This window comes from Miniopterus natalensis, chromosome 5 (assembly GCF_054644295.1).
Source record: "Miniopterus natalensis isolate mMinNat1 chromosome 5, mMinNat1.hap1, whole genome shotgun sequence".
Lineage (NCBI taxonomy): Eukaryota > Metazoa > Chordata > Mammalia > Chiroptera > Miniopteridae > Miniopterus > Miniopterus natalensis.
In genome coordinates, this window is record NC_142085.1 from 22,349,240 (window position 1) to 22,375,781 (window position 26,542).

General features: G+C 41.9%; 1 protein-coding gene and 1 pseudogene across 1 annotated transcript in view; one reads left to right on the forward strand and one right to left on the reverse strand.

The window, feature by feature from the left end:
- PKHD1 (PKHD1 ciliary IPT domain containing fibrocystin/polyductin) overlaps positions 1 to 6,639 on the reverse strand; it is a 377,339-nt gene extending 370,700 nt beyond the window's left edge. The window contains 6 exon segments of the mRNA XM_087817135.1: positions 517 to 627; positions 716 to 724; positions 1,720 to 1,828; positions 4,225 to 4,369; positions 4,933 to 5,010; positions 6,564 to 6,639. Coding sequence (XP_087673261.1) covers positions 517 to 627; positions 716 to 724; positions 1,720 to 1,828; positions 4,225 to 4,369; positions 4,933 to 5,010; positions 6,564 to 6,624 — 513 coding nt within the window. The 5' untranslated portion in view covers positions 6,625 to 6,639.
- A 9,650-nt stretch (positions 6,640 to 16,289) lies between these two features.
- Positions 16,290 to 16,625, forward strand: LOC107534650 (type III endosome membrane protein TEMP pseudogene; annotated as a pseudogene).
- The last annotated feature ends 9,917 nt before the right edge of the window (positions 16,626 to 26,542 follow it).

The following is a 26,542-nucleotide window of genomic DNA, read 5'->3' on the forward strand; positions in this document are numbered from 1 at the left end:
CGCCCGCTGATCCTTGAGACTAAGTCGAAGTTGGAGCAGCAGCAGTAAGATGCAGGGGTGGGGTAGGGGGAAGCAGGGGGTTAGAATGAACTGCTTGATAAACCTTCTGTGAGTTGTTGAACTTGTCAGTGCCTGCAGCAGACTTTGGAGTGGATCTGCGAGATGGAATTAAATTTTTTTAAAAATACATCTTTATTGATTTCAGAGAGAGGAAAGAAGAGGGAGAGAGAGATAGAAACATCAATGATGAGAGAGTCATTGATAGGCTGCCTCCTGCAGGCCCCCGACTGGGGATCGAGCCCGCAATCCAGGCATGTGCCCTGGCTGGGAATTGAACCGCGACCTCCTAGACCATAGGTTGATGCTCAACTGCTGAGCCACGCAGGGCTGGGCAGAATTAATTTTTAATACTCATTGGTTCCCCCAGTCCCAGTCCCAAAACAAAGAGACAACCAGTGTTTTATTTAGCTTGGAATGCCTCTCATTAACTGCATCCCCTGGTGATTTTTCATCAGCATCCAAGCTGGTTGAACCACTGAAAGACTTGTTTTCTTTAATGTGCAATTTTAGGAACTGTTTCTCTTCTTTCCCCTCTCTCTCCTTTCCAAGCTTTAATAAGGAAGAAAACTACAATCTGGGGTGGAAGGGCATCAAAACCCAAAGCAGCCTGGTGATTGAGGGGCATGCTAGGCCATCTCTCTTCTGTTACATTCACTGAGACAGTCTATGTGCAAAAATTCTGGAAAAGAAAATTATCTTGGAGTGAGAAACAAGTTGGAAAATGTGAATTGACAGCACATTCCAAAATTGAGAAATGAATTGCCTATATAAAATGTGGATCAGATTAGAGATGAATTTAGAAGATGAGGTCTTGTTGTAAAGAAACACTAATTAATGACTGAATTGTACTTTCATAAACAGGGGCATCCTATGAGAAGTATCACATGTCAAAGGAACACTGTCAAACCTCTGCCTTGTATGAGAAGTCTGGTACCCACACTCTCAGACATTATTTTGGAATAAAACTAATCTGAAACAGACAGTACACTGAGCCAAACAGAACATGGAGCCTCAGTATGCATACTGAGTCCCTAAAATAAGTCAGATATTAGCTCATAACTCTCTCTCTCTTTCTCTCTCTCTCTCCCTCCCTCCCTCTCTCTCCTTGAAGGGGAATTCCACCAGCAAGTGCCCTTTCACTCTAGGGTTAGAAAGAGCGTAGAAATCAACCATCAAGTAGAGAGGAAGGTGGAAGTTGGATCCCTGAGTCCCTTCACCAGGCTGAGACTCAGTATGATGGCAGCTGTAAAACAAAATACATATGCACACTGGTGATTTTTGTGGCTCCTCTGAGCTTCAGATTAGGATCAGAGTTAGATGCAGGTTCAAATCCTAGTTCTGCCATTTAATACCTGGGCAAGTTTTTTATGATGTGGGCAAATTATTTTATCTCCCTGAACCTCAGATTACTCATGTATAAAAACAGGATAATAAATAGCTACCCTGTAAATTTGTTGTGATTATTAAATTAACATGCATAAAACACAAGCACTCAATACTTACCTTCCATTAACTCAGTCTCAGAAACCTCATAACTGTCATCCACCTTCCCTCTTACCCTGGCAAAACAGACCCCCTGCCTTCTTTATAACTTGCTTGTCGCTAGCACAAGCACATGCTCAGACCAGGCAAACACATTCTTCCATCCTTAGAACCCACCTTGAAAGTACAGCTGTCAGGTAGTCCTGGAGATGGGCTGCCTACCGTTTTTCCCCCAGCGTGCACTTCCAGGTGGTACGTGCCCTCATGTGCTTCTGATAGCAGAGGCCTGAAGGCAGAAAGTGGAAATCCTTAAGAATCAAAAACTGAATTGCCAAAGCTAGCAGCCCCACCTGACCACTTCAAATTTCCTCCCTGCACCTGTGCAGCAGAACTAACCAAGGATCCCTATATTTCATTTTTTACCTCTTAGATTCACTCATCCGGTAGACTTTAAAGGTTGTATCCTTTAGCAAAAGAAGTTATAATTTTTTTTTTAATTAAAAATCTCTAAAATAAAATTTTAAATGTCCTGTTTCTTGGAATCGTAGGTTCATAGGACTTTAAAAGTTGGAAGGGACATTGATAGATAATCTAATCCTAGTTTCTATTTAAAAAAATGACAGTTCCAATGAGATAAACAGATTTATGTGTGTGAACACGGCAAGTTAAGGACAAAGTGGGGCTTGAGTCCTAGTCTCTTTCTGATAAAAGGCATTGATTTTACTTGTTGCCAAAAGAGCTCTAAACGTCTTAATCATCTAAGCAGTCCATAAACACTTCACATATCCATTGAGAGAATCCCAGACCTTCTCTCTTCTTTCCATGAACAGCACAGCATTTCTTTGCCTCTTTGACACTGCCATTTATGTTGATTTTTATAAGGGGAAATATGATGAATAAGAGACTAGATTTGAGAAGTGTCTCCCTTCAAAATCTTCTCACCAAAGTCTTTAGTATAACCTTAAACCTTTAAATCTGCGCTGTCCAATGTGTTGGCCACTAGCCATAGGGGTTTATTGAGCACTTAAATTGTGGCTAGTCCCAACTAAGATGTGCTCTACATATAAATTACACACTGGATTTTAAAGATTTCATACGCAAAATGAAAAAAGGCTATACAGTATCTTATTAATAATTTTTATATTGACTACATATGAAATGATAACATTTTGGATATGTTGAGTTACTAAAATTAGTTTCACTTGTTTCTTTTGACTTTTTTATGTGGCTACCAGAAAGTTTTACATTACATTTGTGTCTCATGTTACGTATTGATTGGGCAGTGCTGATTTAGATGCTGCAGTGCCTGTTTTTGTGAAAGCAGATATTACAGTATTTCATTGATGATACATTATACATTTTTTACACTTGAATGTTAATTGAACTCCATAGCCATCTTCCAATGAATGAGTACATTGAAAAAACTAGTACTTCTTTTTCTCTAAAAAGATGATATAAAATCAAAATCAATGGTGCATCTTAAAATTATTTGTATGTTGGGACCCCAAGATAAAACAAGTGACTCTTTAGAGCTTTGATTTATTTCACAGCAAGCTCTTGCAAGGATACACGTGCCCAAATATAGCATAAAACCTAGGGAAAATGTAAAGCACAGTGTTAAAACCAATAGTAGTGTTATATGGACGTTCAGTTCAATAAACATCTATTGAGCATCTTCAACTTGCAAGGTATTGTGCTAAGCATCAGAAGGGCTCCAAGGGTGGGGTTGAGCACATCCCCTGTCCTCAAAGCACTTGATTCTATAAGAATGAATCTGACAAGTGGGCGACTGACATAAATATAATGAGAAACATAGGGCTGAGGAAACAGGGTCACTAGGGTACACATGCTATGCTTTTGTGTAAATTATAAAAAGATCTCCCTTCACATAATAAACTGCACACACACACACACACACACACACTCACCACCCCTTGTGGATGAATTACTAAAAGATGCTCCTTCCTCAAAGCTGTTGCAACCATAGCCTGGATTTCAGCCTGTACTTGTCCCTCTTTCAAAGAAAGGAAAAATTACAGTCAATTGGATTTTCAGGGGAGTATGGTTGACTAAGATTTCAATAGGGAGAGATGGAAGAAGGGGAAGAAATAGAAGGTGAAAGGAAATGACAATGTTTTTTTCTCTCAACCAGTGACTCACTTTCATGCAGCATCTCTAGGATAAGAGTAGCGAAAGAATGAACTAGTGTAAACTTCATAGATCAACACAAGCCTGAGTAGAACAATAGATTACCTGGAATGCTAATCAATCATATCAAACTCAGCAAACACACTGAGGACTCAAGCAAATTGTTTTTCTAGCTGGTTTTGGGTTTGTGCACAATCGTTACAATTATGCCTACTTCAAAAGATGAGTTCTTTAGATGGCAAAATGACACCATATATTGAAATCGTAATAGCTATAGAGCTCCTTGCAAAAAAAAGGAAACCCAGTCTAGCCCCTCCTTATAAATATATCAAAATCCTCAAACTTCTTCTTCCTCCCTTGAACTCTAGGGCCCTGGTAGGAACCCTTTAAGAAGCACATTCACATGGAACATTTTAAAAGACTATAGCGAATAATTGCAGCCACAGCAGGAGTGGCTTAATTTGCCACCAAAACACTCCTGAGACAAGCAAAGCACTTGTCCTGTCTGATCTTCTCATTTTGGGACAGGTATACCTGGTCCTGCACACCACCACCGGCAAATCCGAGAAGACAGGGGAGATGTCACAGGGGATGCTCGGCAGTGAAGGCTCAGCCACGTTCACCAGGTGTATTTCCAGCTGAGAGCCATTGGCGGGATATAGGAGGCTGGACTCCAAATCTGAACAAAAGAAAAAGGGGAATCTCAGACTGAGCAGAGCTGTAACCCAAACAAGAGAATATAAAAACATGGCCACCAGGGGGCAATGTGAGACATTGAGTTTGCCTAAGGATTAAATTAATTTCTCATTTCCAAAGGCATTTATGTACAAAGTTTTATCTCTTCAAGTCCATCCACTTAAATCCAGGAAAAAATATTTCAACCCTCAAAATTACTCTCTACTGTGGTAGAGATGGGTGCCCTGAGCCATGGTTTAGAAGCTCCCATGTTTTGAATTATCCAAAAGGGAGAAAACTAAGATTCCGGGGGAACACATTGCCAAGTACTATGCATAGCACATCCATAGCTCACTTAGGGTTCCTAGAGTCCCATCCCACAGCTAAGAATGTGGGACTATAATGTGCTCTGCTTCTGTGACATTAGCAAGTGAGCACCTGGAAACACAGAAGTAGGTCAGTTGACCCATTTCCCTTCAGGCCCTCCTTTACACCTGTCCTTAGACAAGGAAGAAAAACACAGATTCATATTTCTTAGGAGTCTTTAGATTAATGACACAAACCTACCATCAAAAATAACTGTAATCCATGTTCCTCCTGCAAGACTACCTTCTTCAGGCTCAATGTGGAAACTCAGGCAAGGCACTGTAAAAAAGTGAGAAAAACACTGCTTTTGAAGGTCAGACTCTATCCACCAGCTTCCTGAGTGTTATGAAACAAAATTTAGCATTCATCAGAATCTCCAGAAGGGCTTGACAGAGCACAGATAGCAGGGCCCCACCACCAGAGTTTCTGATTCTGTATGTCTGAGATAGGGCCCAAGATTTACATTTCTGACCAAGTGCTGTTGGTTTAGGGACCACATGGACCACACCTTTAAAACTCCTACTTGAAGGAAAGTTCTGACTGATTCTCTCATCTTAGACATCCAAAAACCCAGTGTTCACCAGAACAATCCTGAATTTGTACTTACTCTGAAAAGAGCCTCAAGGACACCTTTAGTACCTAATTCAACCCATAACACCTCTTCTCTCTCTTTCTCACTCTTTAATAAGGTAGTCATATTTAATTGCAAAGTCACCACTTATTCCTCGTGTTTTCACTTCCCAGAAAAGAGGAGAAGCTTCTAGAAGCTGTCCTTATTTCAATCCTCCTCCTCAGTATGCCATCCTTTGCTTTACCCCTAGTTTTGGATACATGATCAGAATGACTCTCCAAATAGACACAAAATTCTGTAGATTTTTGCTTTGCCTGTACAGAGAGGGGCATGGATCCGTGCTGGAATTTCCTTAAAATAAAAATTTTTAAATTTTTAAAAAGCACTGTAGACTTCACATGCTGGGATAGTGTGAGTTTTCCCATAGAGACCTTTGGCTGATCGTGACCTTATTAATTTCTCATCTTTGAAGACGCTCCTGAAAATATTTTGGCCAACATGAAGCCAATTCAAGAAAGCCAATAAAAGTCAGTCAGCTACTCCATGAGATCATAGATAGGAAAAGTGTTATCTGCAGAACACTTTTCAGTTTCTATGTCAAAAATGTTAAATGATATCCCAGGCCGCCCTAACTCTGGCTAGCCTAGGGCTCCCATGTATAGCTAGCTATACAGGTGGTACACTGCACAACCAAAGGTGATGGAACCTTTCACATCAAAACAATCATTCATGGCAACCCTGGCAAGACCAGTCCATGCTTACACCTCAAAGGTGCATTAGATAGTTCTACCTAAAGAAAACCAAAAACAAATGCCACAAAATGATATAGAAGATAACCAGATTCACAGAGAAAATCAGAAACATAATTTGAAAACAGGAAATTTTAATACAAATAGTCATTAATCACTAAGACAAGATAAGTTGCTCCCTTTGGGAATATTAAACAATAAAACCTAAAAGAATTACATCATATGACCCAAAAAGGAATTAGAAAAAGAAAGTTATAAGTTATTATTAAAAGCTCTAGACTATAAAAGTAACCTCCACTGGTCATTAAAAATTGAAGTATATATTTACAACTATTTAATATATAAACTCAACTACTAAGCAGAAAAAAATAATTATTAAGCAGAGAAAATTTAAACCCAAGGCAAATACTTCAATACTTCCCCCAAAAATAACATTTTAAGTATCCATAACTAGTTCTGAAGGGAACCTGTCATGTTCTATCTATAATTCCTTCAAAACCTATCCTACTTACCTGCCAAAAGTAGCATTTCAATACTTCTCAGGGAGATCAGACAAGCAATCATCTCATCCATTTGAGTCAATCCTCTCAAAATTGCTCAGACATGAAAAGCATTTTCAATTTTGATTGGAGCAGCATAGCTTTTGAGCCTTATAAAAATAAAATTAAAAATCACTATAATTTTTTTCAGCTTAAATACTATTACTGTGCTATGTTAAAACTTGGGAAATTAAGAAAGTGATACCAAAATGACCCTAGAGTATTCAAAGGGACTCACCATATTCCAAAGCTCTAGTGAAAAAGACAATCTATGAATTTTATATAAAATCATCACTATTTCACCCCATCCCCTTGTCCCACCAACTTATTTTATGCATGTTTAATTTGGGTAAATAACAACCTCTCTTTTTAATTCATTATTGGACAAAAGCTTAATTTTAAAATAAATTAATTCTAGATATCTATTACATCTAGATATAAAATAAATAAATTCTAATTAATGATGTCTTGGAGGGAAAGCATTTTTTGTTTGTTTTGCTTTTGTTTTTTGGAGGAGTCTCAGTCCTTCGGGAAACAATCAACACAAAAAAGTGAAGAGATTAACAAAGTAAATGTGAAATAACACGCTGAAAAAAATGGTATTAATGGGAATTGGGGGGAAATTGTGTGATCCTCACAGTAGAAAAATAAGGGAGAAAAGAAACAGAGGGAGGAAAAGCCAGACCTTCGGAACCAGACCTCACGGCCCAGCGTCTGTTCCCATTCCGCAGCGCCCAGTATGCCAGGCCTCCCTTCCTTAAGCACTGCCTTCATCGCTCTGTTCTGCATAAAGCTTTTAGTTCAATGCAAAGCCTCTATCATTTGTAAAATGATTGGAAGAATACTTCTTAGGATTTGTTTCAAGATTAACTGAAGTGATCTAGACAAAGAAATTGACACAGAGCCTGGCACAAACGAGCCGCCCAACAAGTTAGCTTTTCTTCCACGGGTCTCGTATTTCCACTGGAAACCCTCTCTCGGCCTTTCCAGCCTTGCCACCCCCGGCCCCACTACCTTTCCAACTTTCCCTCATATTGCTCCCCAGTGTGAACCGAGCACTGCAGCCAGGATGTTGTCCCCACCATCTCTCAGACAAGCCTTCCACATGCCAGCCTCTGCCTTGGCTCCTGCTAGTTGCTTCCTAGATTCCCCAAACTCTCTTGTGGCCTCATGACATCCCGGCGCTCCTTCATGGCCCAGTTCAGGAGCCGCTTTGTCCATGGAATCCATGCCCAGTATTGGTTCAGAAAGTGGCCCCCAAACACAGAGGGCAAGGAGAGATGGAAGAAACAGACAGGCCACTCCAGATTGGTAGGTGGCCGGTTTAATAAGCAAGGGAGCTTACATACGAGGCTTGTCTTGGTGGCAGCAACAAGAGTAGATCTCCACACCCACCCACCAGAATCTTAAAAGTTTATATAATACAGAGACTTTAACTGGGTTCACTCACATATACTGTCCAGATGGTTTCAACAACATCTTACTCTCTGAAGGCTGTCCTTGAAAACGGTCGCCACTGTGGCAACACGGGGCAGAACGCACATTTCAAGGACAGGGGAAGGGCCTGCACTAACCAAATGTGGATGCTTTCCTTGCGCTCTTGCTGGAACTTGGTAGCTATATCAATAAGCTCCGCAGGCACATATTCTCTCATTACGCACATTTCCTGAACTGGGGGCTGCCCACATGACTGGGGTTGTTGCTGCTGTGCTTTGCTTTCCCTTGCACTGGAGGTCGGACAGCATGGGCCATTTCTCCCGTTTTACTGGCAATCACCACAACATCCTCCCCTCATTCTCCTCAGTTTCTCAGGGATTCTGCATCTTAGCATCCCAATCAGGCTTTGTCAGAGCTCAGATCCTAATTCAAGGCAGCATGCATCCTCCTAGCTTTGCAAAATGGCATGCTAAGCTCTCCAACTTATCCTGCTCGCACACCTTGTCTGCTAGCCCCAAGGTGGACAGCCACAGGTCCTTCTCTAACAGCTTTTCTTCCACCTTTCTGACTTCAGTTTCAGTCTCTAGTTGGGCATCGGTGGCCTGCTGAACTGCCCCACAGTACATTCCAAGGACAGGTGAAAAGCCTCAGATTGCCAGGCCCAGCTCTGTGGTCAATAAGCAGTCACATCCTTCCGCAACACCCAGCCATCCCAGCTCTCATCGCCCTTTCCTCCCTGACGTCTAGCTTGTGTCCCACACAGCCTGCACCAGATGGTGCAGTGCCACACATATATGCCTATTCTTCTAGCTTGTCCACTCCTCAGACAGGACTTCTATTCCACAACCCTTACTGCACAGGTGCCACATAGCACTCGGTAAATTCTGATTGGTGAATTCGTGGTTTTTTTTAAATATGTTCTTATTGGTTTCAAACAGAGGAAGGGAGAGGGAGGGAGAGAGACAGAAATAACAATGATGACAGTCATTGATCCGCTGCCTCCAGCCGGGGATCGAGTCCAAAACCAGGGCATGGTGAATACATATTTAAATAATCCAAGCCTGGGTTCACCTAATCTGGAAGAAATAATTTACACACATGTGGAATGGGCAGAATTCATGGAAGCCTGGCTGAAAAGCTGTGTACCTTAGATAACACCCTGATGCCAGCTCTGGAAGGGCTACTGAGCTACTACCTGGCACCCCAAGCCAGAGGGCAACAATATAATACTATGAAAAATAATGGCTCTAAAACTTTCTGAAAGTTAAAAAAATTACAGAATTAAATACATACACATATCACTAAAGCCCAACTTTAATTTTTAAGGAAACACTGAGACTAGCAAAAATAGTTATTCCAATTCAGAAAATATAAAAGCCATAATAAATGCCCAGAAAAAATGTTTGAGGAAAAAACACACCTTAGAATTAACTTATAAAAATGTCCTGATTAAGATAGCCCAATACTATATAAAGTCATCTACATTTAATTAAAATCCACAAACATTTATTATATGCCAAATATATGCTAGGCACTGTGCTAGGAGCTAGGAAAACTGAGACAAATAATCTGGGTACCTGCCCTCAGTCCCCTAGCTTATGGGGTAGGAATGGAGGCTACCTGCATTTATGAAATGAGTTCTAAAACTTCCAAATAGATTCAGGAGCTGTTCCTTTACGTTGCAATATTCCTTAAATTTTTACATCTATTTGGAATATAATTCATTTTTAAAACATTGAATTTTCAGAAATACACCTACTGCATAGAGAAAGGTGCCCAGGAGTATTTGCTACTTAGTCCAAAAGCACCGGATCTAACTTGCTTGTTACACCCAACGGAATATCCCCAGCATGGGAGAGTCTATTTTCAATCTGTATGATTTTAACATTTCATTTGAGCAATTTCTCCCAAGCTTAGAACAATGGAAGTAGATATCCACACACTGGTTTTCTTAAAGCCTTATGTTCAGACTTGCATCTTTTCCTCCAGAATAGAGCAATCAAATCAATAGGGAATGTCATTTTTCTTAATATGGTTAATCCACAAATTCTTCTGAAGGATAAACTCAGCCTCCATTTAATTCTTTTAACCAGAACACTTTCTATCAGAGGAGAGCTGAGAGCATTTGGCCTAGCATTCTCAATCTCTCTCTCTCTCTCTTCTCTCTCTCTCTCTCTCTCTCTCTCTCTCTCTCTCTCTCATCTCTTCTCTCTCTGCTCTTCTTCGCTCTTCTTCTCCTGCTCTTCTTTCCCTCCCTCCCCTTTTACTCTCTCTTTTGGGACTTTGGGAAACAGAGCTGCAAGGTTGCTACTAGAGATGCCCATTTCCTTTTGTTCGCCACGACACTGGCAAGAGATGCAATACCTAGAAAACAGAGAGCAGAGACCTTTTTGATCAAACAGTACCTTTTTTCTGTTTCTTTCTCGCTGTGACTCAAGGGCGAAATTATCTTTCCTTTCCAAATGATCTTGCTCCTCTCCGCCAAGCAAAGGTGGCCGTGTTATTTGGTTAGAGCCCAGCCCACAGCTACCGCGCAAGTAACTCACTCATGCTGGACGGTAACTCACCTAACTTGTTTGTCCTGGTCAAGTGTGTGCTAAAGTAGAAGTTCAGAGCTGACCCTAGGGCAAGTTTAATGATTAACACAAGCTATGTAGGATTTTTCTTCAGGGTCTTTTACAAATGACCCAAGAAAGAGTGTCTTACATTTTTCTTCACTTACCGCATGTGCCCCAGACAAGAGTTTTAAGTAAAAGTTCAGCCAGTAAGGCAAACAGGTATTCAATGATTGAAAGAATTTGCCAGTAAATCAGTGACCAAACACAGGACCCAGGAAAAAGGACCAGCTTCCTGATCATATCAGTCCATGCCCAGTGGTTCCTAACTAGAAGAAATTCTCATCTCCTTTCCTTTGAGAGAGGAGCCTTTTCAGTCGAATTTGATTGCCCTGAGTTTCCACCTCAAAGGACCATCAGTAGACCTGGAAAGCATCCCCAGCAAGCCAGATTTAATCTATGGAAATACAGCACAACTCTAATGAGAGTAGTGGAACTATCTTGTAGAAAGTATGGGAATTTACACAGAATCTGCTGTATATCACAGTGTGGCAACCAGTGACAGGCAGAATGATTTTCCTAGCTGTAGCCAGTAGTGTAGAGAAAGGGTGCCTGGCCAACTTGGGCAGGTAGGATGCCAATCACCCTGCCACTCTGCCTACCTACTGAAACAAACTTCACTCTAGATCCCTCCAATGCAGGTCAACAAACATCAGTTGAGCCACATTTGTGTGCCTAGCACACAAGTAATGGAAAAGAGGGACAGACTAGGTTTGAGATTTCAGAATTATTGGCAATTTTTTTTTGTAAAGGAAATCATATTCATGAGTTACTTAAATGATTCAAAATTATTTTTTGAATATATATTTAAGGAATATAACACAGTTTCTGCCTTCAAAGTGCTTGCTGTCTGGCAAGAGACAGACTCATGATCAGATTAGTTACCTATATTGTAGTTGAATCTCCTGATAAAGACTTAACTCGTGTTTTATTTCCTGCTACTGTAGGGAAAAGTTTCCAAAAATTAACCTCATCTATCTTTGGGTAAGTAGCCAATAGTGGATATTTATAATTATTTTTGGTAGCTTAACCTCTCTCCTTTTTTTAAATAATACCTCAGGCAAATCTCATAACTTGCAGCTTACTTCTATTTGCTAAAACAAATTCAGTCCCAATGAAATGTAAGTAACGTATGCAGTTGAGTTAGTAGCATTACATCATTGTCAATTTCCTGGTTTTATAAGTCACTGTGGCTGTGTAAGCTGTGGCCTTAGGGGAAGCTGGATGAAGCGTGCACAGGAACACTGGTTTTTGTAATTTCTTGCATTTTAAACCATTTTAAAATAAACGCACATTTTTAAAATATATAGTTTATCTTAATGTGTTCCAGCTTAATATTTCCAGCTCCCACCTGCCCCTGCCTGCACAGGGGCCTCAGGGCCCTAGGGGCCTCACAGAGAGGAGATGTGGTCTTTGCTTTTACTCCTCTCGCCCTTCTCTGAGACCCTTTCTGGGACCTCTGCAGTGTCAGGGTGAGGAAGAGGTTGAGGACAAGGGCTCACATATGTCTTTTTCACTTGGCTGAACTTCCTCTTAGAATCCTCACTGGCTCTGGCTACTTCTTGGACTGTCACTGAGTGGCCTTTGCTATCCTTTGAAAGACTTGAACAAGGAAGATATGAGTTCTTCCAGAGTCTTGGATGGGATCTCCCACTGCAGTCCCCCGGCCTGGGCATCTGTCCCCCAACCTGCTGTTCTAGCTCATCCCAGTCCTTTGTTCCTGGCACTTCCTTCCAAGGCTCTTCCTACTGGGCTCCCCCTGCCCCACACAGAAAAGAGAAAAATGCCCAGTGACAGCTCAGGCCACCAATGCAAAGAATCTTCCTCCCCTTTTGTCATTTGCCTATATAGAGGCTGCCAAGAAGTTGGGCTATCAAGGCCTATTCAGCCATCCTTAATTAAGCCTGAGGAGCTGCAAGACCCCACTTGGGGAAGGGGTCCCTTGGAAATGTTGACTGTTTCCCTTCTTTTTGTCCTTAGTTCTCAGTCACAGTAGCCAAACACTGGGCAATAAGAACCTCATTCGCTGTCCTGTTATATATCACCTTATTTGTTTAGAATCTGCCTCCCCCATTGTACTGCAGACTCCATCAGAACAGGGACAGTGCCCATCTTGTTCATGGGGACTAGCACATAGTAGGTACTTCGTAAATGTCTGTGGAATGATTTAGTTAATGAATAAACCAGTGTGCACTTGTGTTCGATATTTAACACTAATGATTAAAAATAGTTGGCCTCTACTGAGCTCTCTTAACTTTTTTCTGGACTACTTCATTTGGTCCTCACAACCACTCTACCAGATGGGCTTTACCATGATCCCCATTCTCCACATGGGGAAAACGGAGCACAGAGAAGTTATGAAAGGTGTCCAAGGTCACCGGGCAAGTGAGGAGTTGAGCTGGGCTTAGAAACCAGATCTCTCTGATTCCATTCCCCTAAGACACCTTTTTATGGAGAAGTTTGCATCAGGCATGTAAGCTGGGTGTCCTTAAACATTTGAATCCTATAACCAACACCCTGTTCTGATTCCATGCCACAAAGCCAGCATCTTATTACAGTGTGGCTTTTAGTACAGATGTAGAAAGAGCTACTCCAGCCAGGATTCCCCAGATCACAGACAAATCAATGAGTATTGGAGGGCAACATAGCAGTCCCTTAGGATTTGGTGAAGGAGAACTCACCAGAGAGCCAGAACTCCATGGGTATGCTGGCCAATCAGGTTTCTGAGCCATACTTGAACCTGGAGTTGGGTAATTTGCCTGGGAGAGTGCTGCCACTCATGAGGATTTGTCTGAATGCCAGCCAGTCTTCCCTAGGTGGGAAGGACATCCAGTGTCACCATATGGTAAGTGAACTGTTTTCTTTTGGTACAACATATCTGGTACATTATAGATATTCAACAAAAGAAATAATGAATGGATGGATGGATGGATGGATGGATGGATGGATGGATGGATGGATAAATTAATAACATTCTAAACCATGAAAAAAATTATAGCAACCCATTTGGTATGTTGACTATGTTTGAGACACTGAGACACCATGCTGGAAATATTTACATCTTAAATTAATACCTGATATTTGATTTTTAATTTTCAAGATTTTCTCTTTTTGTACACATTAGCTCATGTAATCTTTATTACAGTCTTCTGGGTTATTGTACCCATTTATTGTGACACCCATAAATATCAATCAACTCTTCTAAAGTGACAGCTAATTAATGTGGAGTCAGGACTAGAAACCAAATCCCTGGATCACAAACCCAAATGTGTTTTGTCAGCTGTGACCAGTACACGCATCCTGCTGTGTGAACTGAATGGGCACCAATACCTAAGGGATCTCTGGGGATGGCCCAGAGAAGTGAGATGCACTTAGGGAGAAACCTCTCCCTCAGCCCCACGAATATCCCCAGCGCAGGTGGACTCAGCAACAGTCCTAAAGAACTGACCCTACAACTAAATGTGCCGTCACTAATTGCATTCATTAATTTATCACTTAATGAAAAAACTGACTTAGGAGATGGGAAATCAAAACTCTTGATTCTAATTTGATCCAACTAAGCAAGAAAGCAAGTATTGACTGAATACCTGTGATGTTGTGCTGGCTGCTGTAAGGGCCACATGTAACTTCTGCCCTCCAGAAGCTTTCAGTCTAGTTGAAAATATGGAATATTTACAAACAAAGCAACACAAGGCAGGACTTAGGAAGTACCACAGAAGAGGAACAAATGAGAAATGCAGAGAAAGGGATAATTACTTCATCCTGGTATCATCAGGCTGACAGACATCCAAGTGGGATGTTGAAGGGTGGGTGAGATTTCCATAGATGGAAAGAGAAGAAAGACTATTTTTTAAAAAAGGAATGGAAATACAAAAGTACAATTGAAAACTACATACTAGGAAACAGAATAAAATAAACCTATGGAACTAGGGTAGGGTGAGCTGGCCCAAGGCCATAATGTGAGGTTTAAGGGTGTGGAAGTTGAAGCTTGTTGAAGTGGTCCTGAGGTCCACACCATAGCCCTGTGCTTCACCAGAGATTCCTGTGGTCAAATCCAATAACTAAACTGCCATGAACATCACAGCTGTATGTGCAGCCAAAAGACAAAAAAACATATTTGTTTATGTGAAAAATTAACATACTACATTTCTAAATAGTAGGTTGATATATACGAAGAAAGATCATTTTAAAAAATAGGTTCAATTTAACCCAATTCAGTCCTCAACCTAAGGCAAAGGCTACAGGTCCCCTCAGTTAAAGCTTTCCAGATTCTGCCTCCTTAGTCTTCTTAATTCTCTTTGTCCCGCTGCCTCTGGTTGCAGACTTAACTCAGACCTGGTTTCTACTCCCTGGCCACTCCAGAGTAACCCTGCATTTGGATGGCTTGCTGGATCCACACTTTGGGCAGCATCTTCCCACTTGCTTCTTAGAGTCACACCCTGTGTCCCTCAGCCAGGCTCACCCACTCCTGACCAAAGCACCAGGGAAATAGTTCTACTTGGTTCCGTATTTTGTTATTGCCTGACTACCAATATGGATTTCTCCATATCTTTCCAGTTTAGATATTGATACACCCATTTGGATCCCCCAAGTAATTTGAACAAAATGAGTTCATTGTGGGGTGGAAACAGAGCCTGAGTAGATTCAAAATAGGCAAGATTCTGATCACTATAGAAAAACCTCCAAACTTCCAAACTTCTAATACTTAAAAAGCAAATAAACTTTAACCAGGTAAGATATTCACTAGGTTAATTTTAAGTTAAAACAAGTGGGACTTAAGAGAAAGTAGAGTCCATCTATGATAACATGTTTCAAACCCAGAATTGAAAGCAGAGCTCTCAGCCGCAGTATCTTGGGTTCAGACAGTTCCTCAGAAGCTAGTATTAAAAAAAAAAAAAAAAAGGAACCTGGGATCAAGAATCAGAGAGACATGGACTCAGATCTATAACTTGCTAGTCTTATAGTCTTGGACAAGTTTGGTTGTGCTGAGGTCTCACCCTCTTCAGCAGACAGGTAAGTGGTACCTGGGGAAACAGGAGACCAAGGCCCATCACCTCTACCTTGCGCAGCTCTACCAGTTTATTTCGGGATAAAGTTCAAATATTATTTTCTTTTCTTTTTTTTTCTTTTTTTTTAATATATCTTTATTGATTTCAGAGAAAGGGAAGGAGAGGGAGAGAGAGAGATAGAAACACCAATGATGAGTCACTGATCGAGCCCACAACCCAGGCATGTGCCCTGACCGGGAACCGATCCCCGATCGCCTGGATCCCAGGTCAATGCTCAACCGCTGAGCCACGCCCGGCTGGGCTCAAATATTATTTTCTATGTATGCCTAGAAGAGAAAATTTAGGGAAAGTACTGCTTAACTTCTCTACTGCCCTTGTTCCCCCTCTGTGAAATGGGAATTCTTATGCTCCATCCCCAGGGAGCAGTCATGAGGATGAGATGAGATGACCTAATGCAGTAGAGTTAAGAATAAGCCCCAATGGCTCCCTCTGAGAGCACAGGTGAATAGACAGAGATGTGCCTGAAGGGCTAAGGGTAAAGGACCTGTGCCCCAGGACTCCCTGGCACCTGGCGAGCTTCTTGGAGCCAGGGCTCTTTTGGCCAAGGCCGAGGCTCATGGGTGTCTTCCAGCCACTCCATGGGTGACACAAACCAAACCACTGTGGGGTACTCGGAGTTCCCCATGGCATCAGCCATATCCCCTGGGCCAGGCACTGGGGCCTAGACATGGCCTGTGCTGGTGAGTGTTGTGCTGGGAGCTGTGGTCCTTTGTCTCCTCATTGCACTTGCTGCCAGATGCCACCTCGGCCTCAAATCCCTCATCAGCTACCAGCACTGCCAGCTGCCCAGGACAAGGAAGATCTGTCCTGAGGTAGGTGAAGATAAGAATGATGATGGCTTCATTGAGGACAATTACATTCAGCCTGGGGCTAGCAGGCTGGGGACAGAAGGTGGCAGGCACTTCTCCCTCTGAGCCCCGATCTTTGGATACCCCTTGCCCCTCATGCCTGACAGCTAAAGATCGTGACTACTACATGGGAGCCATAAACCTCAGGAAAGGAGGTGGCTAGGGTTTAAGGGCTGACCAGGGGTTGAGAAATTTTTGCTTTCCTGACACTGGCCACCAAAGTGACAATGACCCTCTCTTGCTCAATAACTCTCAGTGGCTCCCTGCTAGTCTCAGGATAAAGCCTACCAAGGACCTAACTATGGAAATAGGGCCTCTGTCAGCCTCTTGGCTTCTTTTCTTGCCTTTCCCTACTATTCTCCCTACTTAATTAGTTGTTATTGTATACCAGATGACAACATTTTAGCAGATAGAAATCAATGTGCCAAGTTTCTAATTGAAATTTTTTCTATCAATAGTCATCTAAATAGTTATAATATATTCCATTTTTCACAGGTATTAATCTATTTTTATTTCAAATTTTTAAAAAAAGAATAGATCCCAATAAATGTAGTTATCATTAGTGTTACCACCCGGGGGATGTCCAGGAGATATTGCTGCTCAGGGAAAGTCTGAAATAATGTGGGCTCCTGGGCTCTTATCCAAATGCTCATTTCTTTCTTCTTCCTTCTTGTTAAAGGGAAGCAAGAAAGAGTTTGTTTAGTGTGACACAGCTTTAATTATTTTCTCTGGGGCCTTCAGGTATTTTTCACATGAAGTTGGAGGTGGGGGGATAGAGGAGAGCTGAGGAAAAAGAATGAAACCAGGATGTGTCCCTAACATTGTCCTGAACTTTCTGTGTTCTTGTAAGTGCCCTTCATCTGAGAACTTCGATGGCACTGGGCATGCTTTATTTATAGACAACAACTGCTACAGGACTTCAAAAGGGCACATAGCCAAGCCAGAGACATGGAGGGAACACTTTGAAGGGCTATGTTCTCAAATGCAGAATGGAAAGGAAGGGTACATGACAGCTTCTGGGATCTAGCTCCGAACCATGCCAAGAATGCCCAATTGTCCCCAGTGCAGTAGGTGGTCAAAGCCCTCTACATCAATCCCAGAAGTGCAGCTTTGCAGCTTTCAGCCAAGACAGATGATCCAAGTGGGCTTTATTTGACTTTCTGCCACTATCTGACAAACTCTAACTTTTACCAGATTAATCCATGGCCTTTAATTACCGTGACTTCCAGAAAATAAACACTTAATGCTCACCTAAAATTCTTTAAAGAGAAAGAAGAAAAAGAAAGAAGGAAAGAAAGAAAGAAAGAAAGAAAGAAAGAAAGAAAGAAAGAAAGAAAGAAAGAAAGAAAGAAAGAAAGAAAGAAAGAAAGAACAAGCCAGTACAGTAGACTAAATAACAGCCCTCCCAAAAACCCCTAATCCCCCGAATTGTAAATATGTTACCTTACATGGTAAAAGGGATTTACTTTTGCAGATGTGATTGAATTATGCATTCTGAGATGGAGAGATTATTCTGGGTTATCTAGGTGGTCCCAGTGTAAGCAAAAGGGTCTTAATGAGCTGGAGGCAGAAAGATCAGGGTCAGTAGTAGATGTAATGACAGAAGCCAAAGTCTGATGTGATATGAAAAAGGGGCCGCAAGCCAAGGAATGCAAGTGGCCTTGAGAAGCTGAAAAAGGCAAGAAAAAGAGATTTTCCCTTCAGAACCTGCACTATGAATCAGCACTGGTAACACCTTGACATTAGCCTGTGAGACTGATTTTGGACTTCTGATCCCCAGAACTGTAAGACAAGAAATTCAGGTTGTTGAAACCACTAGGTTTGTAGTGCAGCAGCCACAGACTAACACAGCCAGGAAAGGCTGTCATTTGGTGCCATTAAAGTGCATATGTTCCTCCTGGAAGGCATTGGTGCAATGAACCACGAAACACAGTGGGTTACTAAGTTCCTAAGTTACCCCTCTAATAATACTTTACCTTCTCTCTTGCCTCCTTCCAAGGGACCAGAAATACTCAAGAAGGTTCTTAACTGAGGTTCAAATGAGATGGACCAAGGGGAAAAAAAGGCTGTAAAAAATTTTTTAGGATCAGGGAGGTATCAACTTTTATGTACATGTGTAAATAAAAAAGACTGAAAGTATATACATGTTGAAATTGTACTAGTTAACTGCTGAGCAGTAACATTATGTGTTATTTTTTATTTTCTTTATTTTGCTTATTTTCTTACTCTAAAACAAACACATATTATTGTGCCCTAAATGTTTTTCAGTGATATCATGTGTGATAATGTTTATAATATTTGTAACTTTAAAGAGTTTTATTTTGTAGAAACTGCCAAGGTCATCTCCCAGGATTAGGATAATTGCACAGAAAATTCAGGATCTGACTGGACCCACTGGGGGGCAATGTTGAGCCATTGAAGGTAAACACAGAACCAGACTGCTGTAATCAAATACTAATTAGGAGAAAATAGGCACCCATAATGTAAAATTGCAGGCACCTCAGTGCCCAACCTGGCCCAAAATATCTCCCCACAATCACCTTCACAGAGTAGCATTAAAACAACCTCTTTCATTTGAACAGGTTTTTAAAAATATATTCTGTGCAACTCAATCATTTAGAAAGACATTTCATGAAAAAACAAGTTCTATGGCCAAATAAAGTTTGAAAATGCTTAGAGCTATTCCTTTCCTTAAAGACTTATGAAGCATACTGGTTTATTAAAGCGTCTCTCTGAAAAGCCCTGCAGAAAGGAATCCTATTTTAGTGTGTTGAAGTATTTTCCCAAACACTCCACCACAGATCCATCAGTTTGATTGAAAATAGTGTTTCTGAACATTCTTTGCAAAATTCTGTTGTTATATTGTGATTTGTAATAAGAAATATATATTTGGTCTTTATACTATTTCTGGCATTGAGCTCCAAAAACACTTAGAATTTCCTAAGTGATAAGAGCACTAAAGGTGAATTTTGATATTAATAATAAACCTCTTTCAACTGCACTTGAGTTTATGTTAAGGGGTTAACTTTTAGAAAGCCCCTAATGATGGGTGCTAGTTACAAGGGGAACCAACCAGGTGATTTGAGCATTGGGACTTTCAGCCCCACCCACCCAACCTCCTGAAGGGGGAGAGGGGCTGGAGGTTGAGTTCAATCACAATGGTCAATGATTTAATCAGTGTGCCTATGGAATAAAGTCTCCATAAAAGCCCTGAGGAGCAACATATTCCATAAAAACCAGTTGGCATTTCAGAAATTGATTTTTGAAATAGTTTGGTCAACTTCCATCATTTTCAGAGGAACTAGCTACCTGGGCCATAAAGTTTACCCTTTTGGCTGCTGATGTTATCCTTTATTTACCAAAGAATTTGTGAGATGGGTTTTTAGGAGCAGAGAGATTTGATTTTAAAAGTTCAGGCATGTAGGACCAATGAAAGAGCTTAGAGACACTCTGAGAAGTAAGCAAGGCCACTGTTGCTTCCTACAAATAGGTCTCTTCTCAGGGAACTCTGAACTAGGGGCACCCCACATGTTTTAACAGGCTGTACAAAGAGGAGATCAGATAAAGGTGTGTGTGTGTCCACTCCAACTGGTGTTTTCAGATGGTCTTTCCCAGTCACAAGGGGGAAACTGAGGCATCTTAGCAAAGTCATGACCACCAGCGAGCCCATTAGCAGGATCCATTTCCTGAGGATATGGGGCATCAGAATGAAGGGGGTTAGGTCTGGAAGAGGACCAGTGTGTAGCTGGGTAGATCTACACTGGTGGGGGGTAGGAGGGAAAGGAAGCCTGGGAAGGGGGAATGGGGTTTGCAAAGCAAAATGGAATCAAGAGTCTTTAAAAGCAGAGAGGTGACCTCTGATTGCTCCATGTCCTTGCTGATCTCCTGGGTTGGGAGGCCTTACATTGTGCATCAGAAGTTAGAATTATCCACCTATCAATACCAATATTATCAATATCAATCACCTAGTCCAATCCCCTCGTTTTAACAATGAGGAAACTAGGCCTAGAGTTAGAAAAGGACTTGCACCAGATCACAGAGCTGACTGGGGCAGAGCGGGGCCCAGCCCCCAGCCCCCAGCCTCCAGCCCCCAGCCCCAAGGCTTTCCCATTGCACATTGACTTTACCTTCAATGGGCCTCCTTTCCTATCAAGGCACTTGACAATGGAAAACTCTGAGGCACAATATATGTGAGTTTCCTTTCCTCTTTGTACAAACCTAAGCCTCTGTTTATCCCATGTTTTAAGCATAAGCCCTTTCCCTAGGGACAATGAGAGTTAATTCTAGTAGTTCATATATCAGGACAGAGAGCAGACTGTGATGAAACCAAAGCCCCTCACCTCATACCCAGCTATACCCCGAGGGATGGAGTCCAGCTGAGGCTGGCCGCCTTGAATAGAGGGCAAGGCCCAGGACAAGTCAGTCTCTTAGTTTTGCCCTCGTTACCCCCAAAGTCTCACTAACAACTTGTTCATGCAGGTGAAATATGAATAAGATGAGTTCCAATCACTAACTTAAATACCTCAAAGCACACAATAGCCCTCAGGGGGAAGGGGTGGAAACGGAAAGCAGCCCTCTCACCTGGTGTTTTACCCTGATGACGAGGGCTTCACAGAGTGAGGAAGGGAAGAGGAGTTGTAGGTGTGGAATATTTATATCATTCCCCAGGGTTTGTTGCTGGTGTGTTCTGTTGTTAAGCTCTAGCCCGCTGCCTCCATGAATCCCTGGACATCCCCTTAGTCACCAAATCAAAGCACCCTCCCCTCCCCCACAGCTAAGGGATCTAAGAAAGTCATTGGAGGGGAGTGACTGTCACAGAGTGAGGAGTCCACAGAGCCTCCTGGGCAGTGATTGAAGATCACTGAACTAAACTGGGAGCTAGACTAGATTTGCTTTCTGACCTCCCACCTGCAGGCAGCCCACCTCTCTCTTCCTCCATCTCTCTTGGCCCACACTTGCTCTAGAAAAATCTACCAGCAGAGGCTATTCTCCCTGGGGCCTTTCAAAAGACAGGCAGGTATGTGCCGTTAGCTGAAACCCTTCTAGTAAAAGACCTCCTTTTGCTCTGTCCCACTGTCTCTGTGACCCCCTCGGGGGTCTGGTCCTCTGCTCTGTACACGCCACACATGGAAGTGGGGAAGCTAATTAGAGATCACAGAAGACCCTCCTTTGACTCCTGCTTCAGCATGAACATAGGCAAGTCCATCAATCTCTGTCTCTCAGATTCCTCCTCTGCCAGGTGAAGAGGTAATTTTTCTGTTTCTTTTGAAAATTAGATGAGAGAATAATTGTGACTACGCCTTGTAAACTGTAAATTACCCTCAAATGCAAAACAGTGGTGTTATTTGAATATTTTACTAAGATGTATTCATGCATAACATGTGTGACTTAAAAAATAGAGGTGGATGGTGCTAGGAATGAGGTATTAATGATATGTTTCAAAGTCAAATGGCAATAAGAGAAGATGAGGCTACAGTAATATTATTGTGTGTTCGATAAATTTCAATAAACTGTTAAATTTAAATAGATTTTATAACTGAAATTATGAAATAATTCCACAATTATTTTATTTTTAAACTTAGGAAGTATTATTTATGTTATACTTTATAATTTAAATAGATCCCATATATGTTTAATTGGATTGGAAACTAAATTGTAATGAAATGAAAAAGTTACAATGGGAGTTACAGTGGGAGTTACTTTGATTTTGATAATTCAGTTCTATGACAAGATGAAGTGAAAGATGACTGCCCTCCACCTCCCACTCCCCACCCCTCCCCTTTTCACCTTGTTGCTCTTGCTCCATTGCCTCATGACTCATCGCCTCTCTATGGAGCCTTCCTACCCCCTACAGCACACTTGACAGCCATCCACACGGATTCTCAAGGGCAACAGGAGATTCCTGAAACACGATCCCGGCTGGCTGTCCTGAGGACAGTTGTTCACAGTGGAAAAATCCTCCGGTGGTATCCAGCCTGATTGGCAGCCTCTGCTGAGGAAGGGGAAATCTGCAAGGGATTTAGTGGCATGTGGCCTCTTGCCCCACCTGCTCCCTCTTCTCCCAAAGGGAGGCAGCTGCGTGTCCTCAGAGCACGACATCTCCTGCCCAAGGGTTAAAAGATCTGACTCTACTCCCAGGTGCTTTGCAGTCAAAAGCTGCCTGGACAAGCCAAATAGAAGACCCCAGCACAAGCCAGATATTCATTCATGACAAACAGCTGCTACGAGGAAACCTGAGTGGACGGAACAAGAATGAATCATGCTAAGTGGCTGAACCCAACCAAATTTGAATGTAAAACAAAATTGAACAGGATAATCAATTAAACCAGTTTAAAAAAAGAAAAGAAAAAATGGAGAGAAGGAAAAGAACCTGTGTTTTTCACTTACACCCCTCTACACTCAACTGTACAATGAATATATAATTTTTTTAAATAGATATTAAATAAAGAGGAACAAACAAGCCAAAAATAAATGCAGGATTTCCTACAACTATTAATTCAAAATAAAAGGAAGATACAAAGTTATTCAAAATATTCATGGAACTATGCCAAGGTCTTTGTTCAATTTAAGGCACTTCTAGTCCTTTACTTTTAATTTCTTTTTCTAAAATTTTTATTTATTGATTTAAGAGAGAAAGAGAGAGATTTGTTGTTCCATTCATTCATGGACTCACTGTTGATTTTTGTATGTGGCCTGACCAGGGGAGATCAAACCCGGAACCTTGGCATATTGGGATGACGTCTACCCGGCCAGGGTCTCTTCATTTCTTGGGCTACCTTTCCCCCTGATCCCATGTTACACTGAATGAGCATGGTCTGAGCACAAGTCCAAAAGCTTCAGGAAAAAATTGCTCTCCTTTGAAGCTGGCTTAAATGATTGTCACCATCCCCTCACACCTCCTTCACAGCCAGGTCAGCTGGGGAAGACTCAGGGGTGAGGTGCAGAAAGGAAACCCAAAAACAGAACAGAGTCAAAAGACAGAATTGCAATAATGTCCAGAATAACCTCGATGGGAGGGTTGCATGTTGGACTCAACAGAACGTTGAAGGTTCCACTTGGAGACTGTGAGTACTCTCACACCCAACATAGGAGTTATTTAGCAAATGAGTCTTCCCAGAGAGAAACAACCATGTTAGAAACCATTAAAATGATGGTTTTGCTCTCACAGGTGCAACCTGATACCTTTTTTTTTTTTTAACCATCTGCTTCCTTGGCCTCATGCACTCTCTATGTGTCTATGATTCTAATCTTCTGAGCTCCTGACCTGAATATCCAACTGCCAACACAGTGTTTCCACTCAGCTATCTCTCAGACACTCTAAACTCAGCAAGTTCAAAGACTTGGAGCCCTTGATCTTCTGCCTGAGATCTCTTCTTCATCCAGTGTTTTCTATCCCCAGGAATAGAACATAATAGAACATAATAGAGGTATGCACACTAGAAACCCCAGATTCATTCCTCACACAGCTTAGCTTCCCATTTCCAATCAATCACAAATCTTACACATTCAGCCTCTTAACTGTCTCAAATCCACCCCCACTGCCACATCCCTAATCAAGGATACCACTCTCTCTCCCAAACTATCAGAAGATCCCCCTGTGGCTATTGCTACTCAATATCCACACTTACTCTCCTAATCTATTTGTCCCAAGTCTCCAAAGCTATCTTTTTTTCAGTGGAAAACCGACTGACACTTTTCTCCTTGAATTCATTCAATGGCTTCCTAATAAAGTTCAGAACATGTAATGGGACCTACCAGGCTCTCAAATTTTCATTTATTCAATAAATGTTTACTGAAAACCACTGTGTACCAGGCATTATTCATGCACTGAAATATATTAGTGAATAAAACAGATTTTTTTTAAAACCCACGCTCATAGAACCCTCATAGTCTAGTGAGAGAGAGGGAAATTAAACAAGAAAATTAAGTAAAACATATAACAAGTTAGGTTGCACTAAGTGCCAAGGAAAAATGAAGGAAGGAAGGAAATGTCAGGGTGGGAACTAAAATTTGTGATAAGGAAGTGAGGAAGGTCCTCAGATGAAAATATGAAAGAATGAAGTACAAGCCCACAGACAGATCAGGTGAGAGAGTTCCAGGCAGAGGGACAGAAAGTGCGAAGCCCTGAGTGGGGCATCTGCTTGGCATGGTCAACATTTACTGAGCAGGCCAGTGTAACCAGAGTGGAGTAGAAGGAGGGTGAGCTCAGAGAGGGGGTGGTCTGGCCCAGGGAGTTGTAGCAGATTGGACAGGATCTTGTAGGTCATCAAAATTACAAGACCTTGACTAAAATGGGAAGAGGTTAAGGGTCATTAGTGGAGGAGTGACTTGTGAGGACCTCCTATGAGCACTGGGAATTAAGCATTAAATAGGCAGTTAAAACCTGTGTTCCCATGAATCTTATATTCTAGTAGAGAAAGACAAGCAATGTACAAGTAAACAATAAATGGAAAAAATTATTTCAGATAGTGAGAAACACCAATAAAATATAAAGAAGATGATGTAATGGGGTGACAAGGTTGCCTCGCATTTCTAGATGTTCAAGGAAAGCCATTCTGAGGCAATGATGTGTCAGCTGAGACCAAATGTTTAGAAGGAGATAGCCGTGTGAATGTCTGGGGGCAGAGGATTCCACACAAGGGAACAGCAAGTGCAGACAGCCTAAAGTGGGCATGGGCAGGAGTGTGTAATGAACAGGAGGGAGGTCACTGTGGCTGGAGAATAGTGCATTCACGGAAGTGACAGGGGTTGACATGAAAGCAGCTGACAGGGTTCACATAGCTTATGGAGGAGGTCGTGGTGAGGCTTTTAGGTTTTATTTTAAATAAAATGGATATCTACTAGAGGGTTTTAAACCATAAAATAAAATGATTTGTGTTTTTGAAACTCTTATGGCTAATCAGGTACAAATTGATCAGAAGCAAGGGTGGTCATGGCCCAGATAAGAAATATTGGTGGCTTAGAATAAAGTGGTGATGGGCTGGAGGAGACAAATACAAAATATATTTGGGAGGATTTGCTGAAAGATCGAATGTGCAGAGTGAAGTAAACGAGCAATCAAAGATGACATATACCGGGAAGGGAGGGAGGGAGGGAGGGAGGGAGGGAGGGAGGGAGGGAGGGAGGGAGGGAGGGAGGGAGGGAGGGAGGGAGGAGGGAAGGGGAGACACAAGGAGTTATGTAAGGTGTTATGTAAGATGTAAGGTTGCTGCCTTTATCATAGTTCTAATGACCAGTGTGAGTTTCTGCATGTCTTCTTTCTTTAAAACTCTTCAGTAGCAGGAAGTAAGTTAAAGCACTGTTAAAATTCAAATTTATTAATAACCCACCACTTCTCACTCACACACACTACTAACACAAAACACATGATTTATGTATGGTGTATGGCCCTCTCCTGTAGACAGGCAGGGGACCCCCACTTGATTGGTCAAGGTTTATATTTGCATTCCCCAAGGGGAAAAAAGGAGGTAGAGACAAACTCACAGGACCGCTTTCCCTCGTGTGTAAAAACACATGTACGATGCCATAAAGACCAGCATGATGGGAAGACTCTGGGAAGCCTAGGGAAGGATGCTTGGTTATTGACCTCACAAGGGGGAGATTCTTCAAGGATCACTTGAGATGGGAGTTTGCCCAGTGATAGAGCCACCCATCCTAGTGCTGGAGCTTGCCTGCCCCTCCCTAACTAAGGGAATCTAAAGGAAAATACAGCCCATGGATTTTTGTCTGCAAAAAAGAACCTGGAATCCTGCAGCTCAGAGCTGAATGAACAAGCTGAAGGGAATCTATCTCGACTTAGCTGCTCCTGTTTCACTCCCTCCCTTTAGAAAGCCACTGGGTCTGTTTCATTGAGCAATTTATGGCTCACGCAGCTGCTTTGACAACTGGTTTGGGGCTTCTTTGGTTTCAGCCAACAGCTCAGCCCGGTGCTGCCCTCCTATATCTGTGGGGGCTTAGGAGGTGTGCTACCAGCCACCTTCATC